The following is a 17,397-nucleotide window of genomic DNA, read 5'->3' on the forward strand; positions in this document are numbered from 1 at the left end:
AATATAATTAACATAATAGTAATAATGTTTGAAATTATCGCATCGAATTTCGGCATCATAACGACCGAGGTTGAAAGTTCTTTACTCAATAATTCGTGTATTACTTCGTATAAAGTTGCATAACGCGTTAATGCGCGACTGTTGGTTATGACTTGCTTGAATGGGCCACGACTGTGATTGGGACCGGTGAATTTATGTCCTACAGTTTATCACGTCGTGCAAACATCTGCTTAATATCACCTGCATGTGTCAACCAGCGACAAATTATTTCCCTCATGGATTATTCTGCAAAATCAAGCTTTATAGCAGAATTTAACGCAGAGTTACGAAATACTCAACTTTGCTAAACGCGAGTTCGAGAAACATAGGAGATAAATAATCGTAAATTTTATTACGTCATTTCTCATTTCCTGACGTTAAAAAAAAAATACGTACCTTCTTTTTAGAACATATAGTTTTGCGATGGTTTCACGAGAGATTTACCATCGTATTATTTTGGTTTATTTTCCTCATCAAAGATGAAATGCGCTGTTAATTACTGTTGGTTAGCATGCACTTCGTAATGCTTTTGGCAAACAATTTAGTAACGCGATACCGGTAAACAATTAAGCTTTCGCGAAAACTTTAAGTATTTATTAATAGCGCAATTCGATATTCTTATATCGTATTAATTTCACGTTTCATCGCTGTTAGTCATTCGTAAATGCATTCATATTGACATAGTAACGATGTAAAATTTAACGAACCACCAGAGAATGCAATTACCATTAATATGATTAGTACGTAATACAAGTTCTCGATAATAAAGTGCTAATCTAGAATGTCAATTTGATTTTCCAATAAATCTATATTTCTAAGGTATAAGTAATTTTCAAACGGTGTGTCCAGAGACACGAGAATTCTTCGTCTATATCTTTGATGTAAAATTCTCATTTAAAACAATTAAAATGTTTTTTAAATAATGTTGAATTCAAATATCTTTGCCACACAATTTATAAATTTATTAGCTTTACGATTTATTAATCAGTGCCCCTTGTTGTCGAGACAATGAGGCAAGAAGAAAATTGTTTTATATGAGCAATCGCGGCAGCAGCCGAGGGTGCTAATGCACTGTACAGACACGTCACTGCTCCGTATGCAACACTGCGGGGGTTTAAGCCTCGCTCACGGGCGCTAACCCCTTCGAATCTGCATGAAATTAACGCGAAGTTTACCGACCAAACCCCACTCAGCTTGTAGACAAAGTTTTCGAAGAGCTTACGAGGGACTGCGAGGGTAAAAGTGACTTCAACATGCGCACATTGCATATGTACGTGTAATGTGCCATGCGTACAGGCTTGAAGGTTGAGGGTTGTAATAATCCTGTTATGGAGTACGTTGGATCCGACAAGTCACGAGGTATATCGAATTCGATTGATTTCCGAAAATTGTCGCGACTTAAAATTGCCGAACTCAAATAATGACGGGAATCCATGATGCACGCTATAATTTTGTTTGCTATTGATCTATTTCTGTGTCTGCTTCTATAATGCTAATTTCTAAATAACTCACATCTCTAATTTCCAACGTTTTCCCGCGCTCTATCTCCTCGTTAGAAATTCGCGTAATAAGCTTTCGCACGTCGTAAAATTGCAAATTCCAAAGTTGTTGTACTCGTATTTAATAGAGTTTGTCAACTAACGTTGTCGTAAATCGAATCGATTTCATTTGCGGATACTATTAGCGCGTTATGAACGACGCGTTTTATTCAGGTAATTTTAAATATTTTGCAACAAAAGCATACATACAATGCAAACTACGATCAAATTAATCTCGCAGCTTGATTTTCATACATAAATCTGCATAGAATTAACGGATATGTTTGACAGAGAAAAACAAATTTCCCCCTCGTGAGATTTTGCAGTGTGTTCGTGTTTCTAAGCGAAATGTAGTATCCTACAGTCTATAGATACATTGAGCAACTTCTCGAGAAGGGTGCAAAATTTCTTTACAGAGAGTTATAATGTAATTTATCGTAACGTAGGCTTGCCTCGGATAATCTGTTCTTCCTTAAGTTGATAAAGTATGACGAAAGAAGAAAATGAACTCTCTCCTTTTTTATCTAAATAAAATTCTATTTTAGAATTAAACAAATAATACGATTATCGCAAAAATAAATTCATGAAATGTTGTCGCAGAAAACATTCTCTCAATTGCTATAAAGATTATTTAAAATGCACCCAAATTGCGGAATATATTCTAATATATGCGAATAACATTAAATCTCTCTGTTGGACTTCTATCTTTCTTGCATATTCATGTAAAGTTGGTACTAATTTTGTTTAGAATGTTAATTGTACTTTCCATGTTAACAAACTCGGCCAATCCGGAATAAAGCTTTCTACATTGCAGTTATAAAGCCATTGTAATTATGGTTGCTTATTTGATTCTGCTCAGTTTCATTGTTGTTATATATATTAGATTATTTTTAAAATCATATCAATCTCATTTGTATTTTTTCATATTATACGTATTTACTACGCGTTGCTACGAAACTTTCTACGAAATAATTTTCTTCATTCGTGTATACAGGTGACAGAATAATAGTGTAAATAATTATTTGCAGCAAATAACAATTTTAATTTTATTTTTTTTAGTCCCTGATTCGGGACTAAACAAGTTTCTTATTCATAATAATCATTTGATAGAGTTTCTCTCACAAACTCAATCACGAGATTATCCGGATACATTACTTATCCGTGAATACTAATTGTATTATCCAAAGTTTTAACGAAACTGGAAAAGTTTACCGAGCACTCATTCGCTACGAACTTTCTATGAACACACAAATTTGTCATGCATTTTATTATATATTATATGACAGTTTACATATATAGAAAAACTTTATTAAGTATATGACTAAATTAATTTTTATCATTTGTCTCGATATAATATAATATACAGTAATTAATAAAAATATACCTATCGTGAAAATTAGATGTATCATCTTTAAAAAAAACCATTTAAAAAATCTTTAAAAAAAACCTGTTCTAATCTTTATGAATTAATAATTAATTAACAGCGTGTTAAAACGTACTACTAGCAACACCTACAGCAACTGGGCTGGGAGAGCATGGGATGAGCGAAAATACATATATACTATATTAATTCCTTCACACGAAACACGATGCATACCCATGTTTTGGATAATATAGTACAATGGAATTCAGTTTTACACAACACAGCAGCACATCTCAAAATCCCATGTGACAATGACAGCATTAATATCCCCAGAATTACATGTGGCATGAATTGATAAATTATTGACTAATACTATTACACAAGCTTCCATATAAAAACGCTATATTTTGTAATGTTTAATTTTTGAGTTTATTTCTTAAATCATTTGTTTTTAAATATTTCTTCTATCCTAATTTAACTCTTTTTAAATCTCCTATTTGAATGGGGAATTCTTGCTTCAATAAAGCTGAAATTCCAAAAATTGACTCGCTTTCTCTCTTCGAAATACTTCGTACATACATATATACACGCACATACAAATACGACTATGTTACAAACGCATATTGCAAGGTAATGAAAATGTCAAACGTCATTCTGTCATATCGTTTCACATCGTTGATCACGATTGTCAGAAACATAGCTTTGCGCTTGCCTCTCTACGGCTCGAATATAATCGTTTTAGATCATTGCCATATTAGGCATAGTATCATTGGGCAGTTCCATACGTACCAGCAGATAATCTATTATCCGCCATGTTAAATTGGAATGCTTTGATGTTAAAATTTCGTTAAGAACACAAAGAGAATAACTTATCCATACATGAAAGCTTAATAGATAAAATTAATCAATGATCGAATGAAATGTATCGTTAAATGGTCATTTGGAATATTTTTCCGTACTAAATTTTTTAACGATTCACTTTAATACTCCAAAGAATAAATTTCACTGCTATTGAAATAATAAGAATTCTCGAGCGCAATCAATAAGTCTAAATATAATCTTTTAAATCACGCAATTTTACAATCTCGAATACACATTATTTCTCAGATAACACAATATAAATAAATAATTTTAAATAATAGCGCTATATATGCTTGTGAAATATTACACATGTTTTACGATGTATATTAATTTAACATTTGTAGGACTAACACTTGTGTTTTTTAGCACAAAAGGATTATTTTATCGACAGGAGATGAATGAAATGCAAACTGAATTTATCTGCTAAAATACGTGTTAATATATAATTTGCTTCAAATTTCTGGCTTTCCGATGTATCTGACAGCAAGCGCGAAATGGGATGGTGACCACCTTGTGCATTAATGTAACGGTGCAGGATACATTGCGGTGCGATAAATAGAGCATGTAAATGGCGAAATTGTATCACGAGCGTAAACGTACCAAGAGTATATTGGCATGAGAATTTCGAGAAAATGATTCACATTACGATATTTTCCTCTACTATATGATTATCAATTCTCGATAAAGTTCTCTCGAGAGATTTTATAACAATCTGTTTACACAAAACAGTCGGAAAATGTCTCTCTTATTTTTCTAACAATAAAGGAAGGAAAAATCTTGTATGAAAAATATTTTTCTAGAAACTTACAATCGCGGTTTTTAGTTTCAATCGTTCAATTTAGTTTAATCGTTTCAAAGGAATGAGCGACGAAGAATTGTTTGTGTTTCTTTGTTTACACAGGATTTGGACGCTTGTAAACATACGTCTTGACGTGTTGCTTCGGTAAGCAGCCCGGGGCAGAATTTCCAAGTTGTACTCGAGAGTCAACGTGGAGGTCCGGTTCTACGTCAGTGTCTACGTTACAATTACATTGCACCTACGGTCGCGCTATGTGATACGTGTTTACGATTCAGCATCGGATAGCATTGTGATGGGGCGAAAGCCATACATTGATCAACAACTGACAAATCATGTGACGAGAATAAATGTAGTTTCTATTTTCATAGAAAGTCGTAAAAACATGTCCCAATTCAGTATTATTTATTTAAGCCGACATGAATAAATATATATGTATTTAGTCTATGAAAAAAAATTTATGCCTGAGGCTGAGACATCTATTGCATTTGTAGAACTTATATAATTTTTCCAAACTGTACAAAACTCGTTGAAAATATAAATTCGCAAGTATGATTTTAAAAAAAATAATTAGAGAACTAGACAGAGAGAAATTACTATTTTATTTCTCTTAAAAATGAATACTCTAGAGTTTTGCTATTTGTTTTGAGCAATGTTAAACATCTCTTTTTATCTCACGATTTTATATTTTCAGTATAAAAGTGTCTCGTCACTTTTTCATCGAAATCATGCTCTTTAGGAATCCGGATCTTCATTCATTTTAAATAATATTTTCTTTCGGTTCACTTTCTTGAATTTTTCCTCATATTCTTTTGTGACGTTGAACCAGAAGTGTTATTACATTATTTAATACCTCGATAACAGCGTACCTCAATAAATTCTTATATAACGTTCTAAAGTAAGAAAAATAGTTACTTGCTAGACTCGTAAAATTATCCTCCTTATTTATACTATGAAGGCATACAAAAAATAAAATCTTCTTTTACCTTGTAACCTTTTTACTAAATACACGCTTTTACTTTGCGACATACACAAAACGACTATAAATAAACATTTCGTTACCGAAATTACTATTTGTGTGAGTTTTTTAATAAACAGTGCACTGGTCAATATATCTATTACGTATTTATTCCATGATAAAATATTATTATTCATTTTGGATATATTCCTTTGTTAAAATATGCGGAAGAAGAAAAAAGCATTCAAATATTACTGGAACAATGTACGTAATTATATACCGCAATGCTGCCACAAAGAACAGTTTGCCGAAACGTTTATTACAGTTCACAAAGCTTGAATATATGGGCGCGTTCGCAGCTCATAATTTGTTATCGAAAAAAACGTGCAAAGTTTGATCGAAAAATTCCATTTTCACATCCCGCGTTGGCAATTATACGATCTATGACAATGGCTTCCGATATTTCCTCGAGTACGTATTTTTCTCGTAATTTTGAAAACTCCACGCACGGCAAATTTTCCAGATGTACTAATCTTGACGTCTCTTAAAGAAATTTAGCCGCTTTGCGCGCTCCAGCAGAAATTTCTTCGCTTGCTCGTCCATTTATCTTCGGGATTTTCATGAAAGCGAAAGATTTTTATTCATGGATCACTTCATTGTGCTCGAAACTTCGCGGAAATTTATTATCGAGACGTTTTAATATCGCTGTAACAAGATTCACGCAATAATTGTTCATCTGCGGATTATCAAGATACTGTCCAACACTTTTGCAATTCGCGTATTATATTGAAATTTTTCGATAGTCTTGGCCACTTTCTAAGAACTATGTAAACTGCGCTACATACTTACTGACCTGGAAAAGGTGGATTGAATTTGAAGTTAAGTTATTGCATTTGAAATGGTTTTAACGGAAGAAGACTAGAATGTGTAGAAATGCAATGATTGAAAAGACAAACAAAACTTATAGATATATATGCAAAAAAAGGCAATTTCTGTTCCAAATGTCCATACATATACTTGATTGAGTGAAAAACTAAGTCTATATTTGTAATAATATAAATAATTAAACCAAATAAAAGTCAATCAATTAAAAATTCTGTGATATATTTTATTTTTTAATTAAATTAATGCAGACACAAAATAGCTGCAAAATCAATATATTTAGACTTAGATTGTGCGTGAAATGATGAGTAGAAAGGAAAAAATCTTTTACACTATTATTAGAACAATAATAACGAAATACGACATGATATGTGCACGTGAGATAAAATACAAAATAAATATTGCTTCTTGTTTTTATGATATATCGAGGAAAATTTAAAACCGTAATTTTAGGCGATTCCAAACAACATTTAATACATGCAAGTATACACTGTACGTCGCAATATTGTATATATTGTCTATATACAAAATAGAATATATATATGTCTGTATAAATAAAGAATAAATTTTTTCACTCAATTTACGATATTAATTGCAAAAATATTGTTAAATTTAATACACATTTACAAATGTTCGAATTATTTACAATTTAGTAGTGTAATAGTATACAATATCTAATTTTATATTTCTATATTTCTCTTGCACGATTTTTTATTTTTTCCCTCAGATAGATATTTTATTTGATATTAGATGCTACTTAACTTCAACGTATATCTCCTTAAAAAGTATTACAGCGAAAGAATAAAATGTTTATAAAAGAGCTCTTATAATAGTTGTAACATATTTCTTTCTTCAGGATTCTCTCTATCTCTCGATCAACAAGCATATTCGAAAATATGAAAAATAATCTTCTTTCTAGTAAAAATGCATACAGTAGATTCTATTTATAACAAGTCTTTTATAACAGAACTTGAAACTTACACGAAGGCGTAAAAATGAAATCAAGAATCCACCCACGTCTTTATGCAGCTTTTATTACGGTACCATCTAACCGTTGTTGAACCGCACACACCACGTCGTTTTCATTATTCTTTCCCAACATGCGCCACTGGAGCTGGTGCGGACAGAATCAGGCGCAATTATGGTATTCATGTATGCTAAGCATAAACATTAAGCGGGCGCAAGCAATGGCGGTCGCGATCGATATACCAATTCGTCGCCGAAAATAAATTAAGGCGCACACGCGGCTCTGAAGATTTGTAATTCCGTCTGGTAAATCGAATATAAACGAGATAAAACATGCGACCGGATGTGTATATGGCTTAAATGAAAGTTTCGCAACAATATACCCTCGCCCGTCGTCGCTCGATCCGCGGATCGCTCTGTACTTTTTTAATCACGACCGCGTTCGGAATTCCGGACACAGGATTGTGGAAGGAAAATCGACGACTTCATTCTGCCCATCCGTAAATTTCGCCAGGGGCCCTGCAATTTATCGTTCAATTCATTCTCTGCGGGATTCCGCAGCGTTCCGGTGTGCGTTCAGCACAGGATGTAAATAAAATGCACCGCTCTGTAACGGGAAGAAATTGTCATTGTGCTATAAAGGGCAAAAATTGCCCCGTCAATACCGCAACTACGAAATTATCCTTTGTGAAAATGCGATCGTTTTTATGAATTTCCTTTTTATTATTGACTCCATTTTGCGGACAAGTGCGAGTTTCTCGTTGCTATGCGGTTGTTGCGCGCGTGTCCGAAACCGGTGATATTGGCACAATTGGATTCAAATTTAAACATTGATTAAATCGTTGCGTGCAAATAAAACGAATACGTATAAGCCTGGAATATTGCGAAAATCGGTTTGCTGTCCGGAGCAATGCGTCTTGATATATATAATCGAGATCTTGTTGCGTATTTTAAATTGAAATACAAAGCGACTATATGCGTATCGATTTCTAGTAAAAAATAATATTCTGTTAATAGAAGTTAACGAGCGAACATAAACGTAAACAATATAGAATTTCACATTTTTGTAATATCTGCCTGCCAAAAATGCTCTCTAATCTTTTACGCCTGTTTTGTTTTTATACATATTATGTACACATTGTTTAATTTTTAATTAAATACTATCTAAAAATGAAAGGAAAAACTGAATTAATTGATTATTTATACGATATCGATTACTCGTGAAATTAGAGAGAAAGATTTTATTATTTAATAATTTAATAAACATTAATGAATTTAAAACGTGCAATGGAATGGATTTAATAAAAGATTTATATGATGACTGATTCTATTCAATTCTTACATACAGTCTTGTTTACAATATTTTCATATCTTCTTAGTTTCATATTTTTTTTCTTTCTCTCTTTTTCTCTCTAGTAGTATGAACTATTTTATAATTCTCTTGAAACTGTGTGTATATTAGTATATATTTTTTTAGATCAAATTTTACAAACAACAGATTTAAATTTACTTTCGACGATTGTAAAGATGACGCTGTAAACATGTTTATTTTATTGCGATTTTTTTTACGGTGTAATTATGCAGCGTAGTCCACAAAAGAATTCAGAGAAAGATAAATTAGATAGGCATATGTGTGCATGTGCACACGTCTTTGTGAGAGAGAAAACTTACCTAGACGAGAAAAAGGTGATATTTTATTCGGCAGTCGTCTCGCAACATATATGTCTTTCTACTTAAGACTCAGCTCACGTATCTCTGTACCGGCTCGGCGGATTTAAGCCGGTGTTGGGACGATTCTCTCTTTCTTTTTCTTTATCTCTCTCTCTCTCTCTCAGAAATCGTTTCCATTCTGTTCACAATTATATCTAATTTCACCATCGCAAAGAGTTTAGCCACTTGCAAGTATTTTTAATAGAAGCAAGAAACACAAAAGAGCAACAAGCCTTGATCTTATAAAAATTTAATTTTAAAGGATACATTTTTTTTTGTAATTTATAGCAAAGAAACACAATGGTTTTATTATTTTTTATTTTATTTTTTATTTAATTTAATTTTTTATTTAACATTTATTACTAAATCTTTCTTTTAAGCAAAAATTTTGGATGGAATCGATAATAATCGATTGTATTATTATCTTATAATCTTATTTAGATTATTAATTGATTTTCTCTCTTTCTATTATAATTCCTTATAGCAACATAAGAAAATTAATGCAAAGTAAATTTGTACTATTTAATAAACATAAATTACAACAATAATTATATTAATAATAATTATTGTTCAATTATTATTCAATTATTATTTAATCTATTATAATTTAATTATTGTATCATTATATAGTGCTTTCTATTATTATAATTATTGCATATAATTTTCGTATTATTGCAAATACGAGAGAAAATACATATTTCCTAGAATCGGTTGTCTAAACATGGGATATACACGCAAAATGTACGTGGTTGCTCTTTAATCTTATAAACCGACATCTCTACTTCGTAGATAATTCGATCTCTGATGAAATTATCCTACAATTGCCCGATAATTAGCTACAATAGCAACAATACCATGTCAATAGGCCGCCATATGTATGCGAGACATCCTACGATTCTTGCCATAATGGATCGATCACTTGTGAATTAGTTCGTCCATATCGCCGACTGACATTGATTAAAAGTTGCGGAAAGTACAACTCAACTGTCCATGTGTCGCGAAATGAAATATCGCTGTTCGTTTCACATTAAGCGACAGGATGTCCATCACAAGAATCGAGGTGGAATTTCTGTGTGTCGAAAGTCTTTCGAACGTATATTTCGTTGTCACTTTATTTCTATCAACACAAAGAAACGACACATACTATAGACCTATTAAATGTATAACTAAGTTAAATTTTGAAAAATATTTAAATTATGAGATATTTTAATAATAAATCTTCATCAGAACTTAATGAAATCTATATAAATTTCTTTAAATCTTATCTTTGGTAGATAGATCATCTTCATCAATTAAGCAATGATATTCGTTTAATATATATTCTTGGACAAAATTAACGCATAATTTTTTTTTCACTTTTTCTTTAAAATTTTTCGTTAAAATTTAAATATCAGCTTTTAAAGAAAAAGTGAAAAAAAAATTATGCGTTAATTTTGTTCAGGAATATAATTAATTTAATCATACATTAGAACATATAGTCTTTTATAGAGAAAAAAGAAAGGTAAAGAGAAATGAAGCGAAACAAGAAGTGAAAACTAAAGAGATAACTAACAATGAGAAAAAGAAAAACTTGTTTCATTTAACAGAAATAACAAAATCAGCTCGTGCTCCTTCGAGCCGTTTTTCACTGTCTTTTGTAAGCCACTCTTTCGTCACGTTTCTTACACTCAAAGTTCTAATTACACTCTACTTTTGCACATATATCACAGGACGAATTTTATTAACTTTCATCTAATGATCTTCATTATCATAAGTCTTTTCAACATTTCTTGCACAAATTGAGAACTATAAAAACAATAACAATTTATTTTAAAGGTAAGATTTTGCCACTGATGTAATATCAACGTTATTTTTACTATACTACCATTTTTCCTTTTTACACAACGAAGGGTTTTACAGTCTCCACGCGTTCAGTTCATATATTACGGACCTCTGGGAGTGCTTAGCATCGGAAGAGTAATTTTTCCAAGTCTTAGCATCTTCCAGTAATACTCTTGGCGAAATTTTCGCCCGTATAATGGAGTAGACAATTGTTGGTAAAGATTTTAAAATGAACAATATTAATTTTAATCTGAAAACCCCATTATTTTATTAAAACAAATATATCTTCGAAAGACAGCTTTGGATAAACGTAATGATCGGAAATTTGTCTTCTTTTTACACCCGATGTGTAAATAAATTCTTATTTTGCTTAAAAATCACTTATATACCTATTAGTTTATTTCTTTTTATTTTTTTCATACAAATGTGTGAAAATGAAAGAAGCAAATGTACTTACAAATAAAATAAAGCGGTAAATTTTGATTATCGTATAACACGATTTCGCTTATTCAGATATATTTAATTAAAGTCAGACTTTGATTTTATATATATGTATAATATATACATATGTATAATATATTGTCAGACTATAATTAAACGGTGACAGAAAGTTGGAGAAATAATGCCGCCATCCATCCTCCTTCATTTTCACGTAGTGACAGCAGAACAAGACAGTTCCAGCGAAGCTTCCGTTTGCCCAAAGGGAGCGAGTTTCCGAGTTTGGAACCAAGTTTGCGCAGAAAACTTTCGACGCCTTTGATAAATATGGAAATTAGAAAACCTTGGGTTAACTAGAGGCTTATTCGAAAGAAGAAAAAAAATACATGCCAAAGATGGCGGACAGTATGGCATTTCAAAGTAGGTGTTTTTTGTCTCACATCGCCCCATTATAGAGTGTATACACACATACACACACACACACACACACACACACACATATAATATTATATAATTCAATATTTATTTAAATTAATGTGTTAAAATTAGTTAGATATTAGATGTAACAGAAATTTATAAAATATAACATGTTATATGTATGTAAAGATAAAAACCTGACAAAAGAAGTTTAAGAGCTCCAATTTTAAATAATAGTAATCACTCAGTAATTTATCAAATCTTTATATATATATATCAATCCAAAATTTTTGTTTATCTCACTCGCTTCGCACTTCTCGTCTGCGTCTACGTGTACGTATCCTTTCTTTGCCTTTATATACATTCCTGTCTTTATATACATCCCTATCTCTTCGATAACAGTGCGGCTAATGAATTGTCTATATTTTATACAATTTTGATATCGTCTCGACACCTCTTAGATTTCCGCTTACAAAGTAAGAAAAAAAATATACGGTAATTATCCTCACCCTTACAACATATGTAAAGATAATCGGCGAGGTGTCCGTTAATGTAAATAATTACCAAATTCTTTTTTGAATATAAACTTATAAAAATTAAAAAATTCTAATTCTTTATACATAAAATATCTAAATAATATGTTAATTATTGTGAAGCAATTTATAAAATATTACTATCTATACAAAAGTATTAATTAATACGAGAACATTTTATTATAGATATTTTAAGTATATTAAAATAGAATCCAGAATATTTTATATATATATATATATATATATATATATATATATATATTATACAAATTTATTATACTAATATAATTTAAAAATTTACATAATTTAGAATGAGAGAAAGAGAGAGAAAGAGAATCGTTATCAAAAAAATGAAAAAAAAGATAATAAAAAAGGCCATATACAATATGATTTAAATATAAGTGATATATACAAAATCTAATATAAATATATATAATATAGTCTGAATATAAATGATAAATATAAATGATAAATAATTTATAAATTACTTACCGCATTGTTGCCTCCGTATGTTGTCCAGTGCTTTTTCAAACTTGCTTTTCCTTTCCTTTGCTATTTCTTCGTTGCACTCACATTCACTCGCGAAAATAAGATTAATTAAAATTAGTTATATACGCAACGATCAGTGAAACACTTTGCATGGTACTCCCGATCGCGTAATAATTACAATTAAAAGTCTAGCAATTATTAATTATAATTATCATAGCGAATTATGTTTTAATACTAGTCGAGATTACGTTTTATTGTTAGAGAGAAAATTTGATAATGTACGAAGTGTCTCGCACCTTACTCTTCGAATGTTACCGTGCGAATGATATCAAGGCTGTGACATGTAAACACAGCGCGTCATACGCCGCCAAGGCTGAACGTGTTATTGTCCATTCATCGCCGAAATATTTTACGTACTTTAACATATACACGGAATATTAAAGTGTATAGGAGCGTTTTAGATTATTTCAATAATATTTTTTTGTTAAAGGATTACATAGATTAATTAAATAATATCTTTTGTGTTAAAAGATTATATAGATTAATTAAATAATGTTCTTTTTGTTAAAGGATTGATGTAGCGAAGCTTTCCATTATGTTAATTACTTTGATTTATGATTCGATTATTTTGCTGTGCATTTTGAGTCTAAATTATATTTAAATAATTGAAAAATAAAACGAGATAAAGCGTTGCGGTCGAATTACATTTGATACTATAAATAAATATCTTTAAAGCAATAATTTCTGTTTGTAAAAATCGATTTCACATGGAAAAACTATAATTTATTATTTTAGATTTCTATTTCTACGATTCTTACTTGATTAAATGAATAAATTACACGAAATATGCGCTTCAAGAATTTTCATCGCGATATATATACATATAAGTATTTATAAAGTTATTTATAAAAGCTAATTAATAATATTTATATATAATAATTATTAATAATATTATTATAATTATAATTTTCCGATACCGATTGCGATCGAAAAGCAATAAATAATTGTTAAATATACTATACATATATACATAAAATTCTTGAAATTTTTTAATACAAGTTTATATATAAATGTCAACCTTCCAAAAGAAATGTCAACCTTCGTATAAGTTGAGATACGGCGTCATCATTACAATCCGTAATCTCGCATTTCAGGTTGTCGAAGCGGTCTCGGGAAATCTCGGGAATTTTCATTCCACTCCAGATTATTCGACGACCCATCGTGCCCGCCGTTTCACCTCGGAGCGTGTCTTGCACACGTTTGCGCGGGATGATGCACGGATATTACCTATCCACCCTCTCTCTCAATACCTCTTTTCGCGACCAGGTCGAGGATGTAGTCGAAAGATGGAGAGAGGTTTTGGCTCGTTCACCAATGTTGAATAGGCGCGCAACATGAGGTGCTATCTTCGATATTTTTTTCTGCGTCTCTCGCACGGAAATTAACATCGCCGCAGCTAAACCGCTGCGTCTGCATAAGCGATTTTTAGACCATACCCCAAATTGACTCCCGGGTGCTCGATACGATAATTGGTAAAATTTGGCCGCCCGTCAATTGGATCGCTCCGAGGATTCAATTAACTTGGACGAAATGAAGCTTGCTAGAAAAATCCGGGATCGATACTTTATATTAGGATGCGAACTTTTCTATTTGGGTCAGGCTAGATTGATGCAAACTTGAAATGCAAGTAATCAAATATAGATAAACGGAAAAATATTTGCCGATGATTGAAGATACTAAGCACAAATTTCATGCAAAATTTCTTAATTCTTGATGATGTTCCATATTTGATGTTTCTGTTCGTTATTTTCTTTGAAAACGAATAATTGAATGTATTCCTAAGTTACAAGATGCAACTTTCTAATAGATTGTTTCCAACAGATGTTCTTACTCTTAATAAATTTGAAAAAATTATTCAAATTTTATATTCTTATATTTTTTATTCAAATTTGATAAGAGAATAGATTGAAAATAATTTAACAAATATAATAACATAATTTAATTAATAATGATATATTTTCTATTAGTAACATTACATAAAAGTAATAATTAATTATTATTATTAAATAATAATTAAATTATTAAATAATTTAATTTAATTTATTAAATTATTAAATAATTTATTAATAAATAATAATTAATAAAAAAGGTATCTATTTAATTATGAATTGTAACATACATCTTTAAAGAAATTAATTTCTAATTATTCCAATATATAAGTATATATAATTATTATATATCGAATATTTTTGTGCTTTTGAATTCGAGTTCTTTGCATTTATATGATATTCTAATAATTTGAGATCTTTGCATCTTTGAATCGAATTTAGAGATTCAGTTAGTTTGTAGAATGGCACGAATTTGGTCGATCGTTTATGTTTCCTTGAGTGCACCAATTGTCGATCCGATTTGGTAATTTGAATATAAAGTTAGTTCTAGAATTTGTCCATTAATCTTGGTTGTTGATCTGAATCCAGTAATTGTGATCTATGCAACGTTAACCACTGTTCTAAAATAAAGGATTTCGGTGTAATTCATTTGCACATATTTTCAAGCTTTTATTGTATGCGGAGAATCACGGATATTTTTTTAAGCAGTTGGAACTCGAAATATGATTTGAATTATTTACAAATTATATTCAAACGAGAAAAATATACGATATATCAGAGTGGTCATGCGTAACAAGCACATAAAAAGTTTTCAACTTAACATTTCATAATATAATATAAAATTACACTCGCTTTTATTTATGAGATGTTGCAAATATAATACATTTCGTTTGTTTAATAATTAATTATTTTCGTATATTCGAGTTACGTATACATTAAATTAGCATTTCACAAAAGAAAAATGCATTTATGATACATTTATTAAATAAGCTCAAAAAACAACTTTCTATATAATTTTAAAATTATACAGAATTATTATAAATTAAAAATAATATTAAAAATATTGTAATTTTGAAAATATTATAATAAGATGTAATATATATATATATATATATATATATATATATATTATAAAGATATTATAATATGTAACTACCATTTTGAGAATATTTTATCGTCTTTGCATAAACTAGTGAACTGCCATTATCGATAAACTGTATAAAGTCTTACGTATATACGCGAAACGACATGCTTTACGAGAATTGCTTTCGCTGACAATGCGAATTTGATGCTATAATTCGGCTCATAGTCGCGGAGAATAGATGTATGATTGCTATCGCTAGCGAATAATTCGCGAAAATGAAGTCCTCCAGACAGTTTAACGTCATATAGTGCGTGCACTCGACATTAGACATGCATTATTCTCATAGATTACTCAAGGCAATGTTTATAATTACAAAAGGTAATTTAAAATATTATTTATAAAATATATATAATTTATATATAAAATATATATAATTTATAAAATATAATTGATCGTGATATCTTTTAAGTAAGGATGCTTTTTTACTAGGCAGAGAGAGAGAGAGAGAGAGAGAGAGAGAGAGAGAGAGAGAGAGAGAGAGAGAGAGAAAGACAGGGGGAATCTTTATATGTATTAAACAAGATAAAAGCGTTTGCATATGTATTAACATAATAAATAACTTATTCACGTTAGTTCTGTGAATAAGTATAAACACGCATACAAAGGTACATAGAATGGCAGGAATATTATGGACCTATAAGCATGTACATACGAATCCATTTCGAGAGAATGTGAACACAGATGTGCATGGATCTATCCTACAAACGCTTAGACTTTCAATGTATTAGTAGCTTGAATATATGACACGCGAAATGTATGAAGATGTACTGCACGTGCTATGTGCATCATGCATTTGAAGAAAAAGCTCTAAAGCTCTATAGCAGGCATATATATGACAGAAAGAAATAAGGACAATAATTCTACATATATACGTAGAACAAATTGTACAATATGCCGCTTCTTACTACGTATTTTCTCATTTTAAATCCGCTTTTTTCTTTTAGACATAAACTAACAATATTTATCTCTGCTCATATGTACAATAAAAAAAAAATGTAGTAGTAGAAGCGTCTAATACAAATGAGATTTTAAATATGCAATTTTCAATCAGGATAAGGCAGTAAAGGAAATTTTATCGTATGATTATGAGTGAGCAACAGTTTTAGCTATCACGTTCATCATTTTGTGCATTAGATTATTTATGAAGTACATTAAGAAAGTTGTAACCAATTTTTTTTTCAATTGCAGAAAAATGCTGCATGATTCGTTATTATATCGCTTTACAATTTATTATTATTTTAGAAATTCAGTAGTGAACATTTATTTGAGTAACATAAAATTTCAAAATATTATTATATATTTATAAAAAAAAACCATATTAAATAGTATTAAACTTAGGAGAACTTAATATATATAAATAGAACAATATAATCGAAAATATATATAATTGAAAATAAATATATAATTTTGAATATTAATAGAAAATATATACTTAATTGATAAAACTTATATAAATAAATAATTAATTAATACATATATTAGTATATTTTGTATATATAGTTTTGAAGTAAAAGCAGAGTTATAAGCGTTACGTTGTTGAAATTTCTCTTTGA

At 30.1% G+C, this 17,397-nt stretch overlaps 1 protein-coding gene across 1 annotated transcript in view; it reads left to right on the plus strand.

Moving 5' to 3' along the window:
* LOC112637652 overlaps nt 1–4,897 on the plus strand; it is a 94,441-nt gene extending 89,544 nt beyond the window's left edge. Inside the window, exon 5 of the mRNA XM_025407799.1 lies at nt 4,703–4,897. Coding sequence (XP_025263584.1) covers nt 4,703–4,732 — 30 coding nt within the window. The 3' untranslated portion in view covers nt 4,733–4,897. The remainder of the gene's footprint in view (nt 1–4,702) is intronic.
* The last annotated feature ends 12,500 nt before the right edge of the window (nt 4,898–17,397 follow it).

The sequence above is a fragment of the Camponotus floridanus genome, unplaced genomic scaffold (assembly GCF_003227725.1).
Source record: "Camponotus floridanus strain SB8 unplaced genomic scaffold, Cflo_v7.5 scaffold19, whole genome shotgun sequence".
Taxonomy (NCBI): domain Eukaryota; kingdom Metazoa; phylum Arthropoda; class Insecta; order Hymenoptera; family Formicidae; genus Camponotus; species Camponotus floridanus.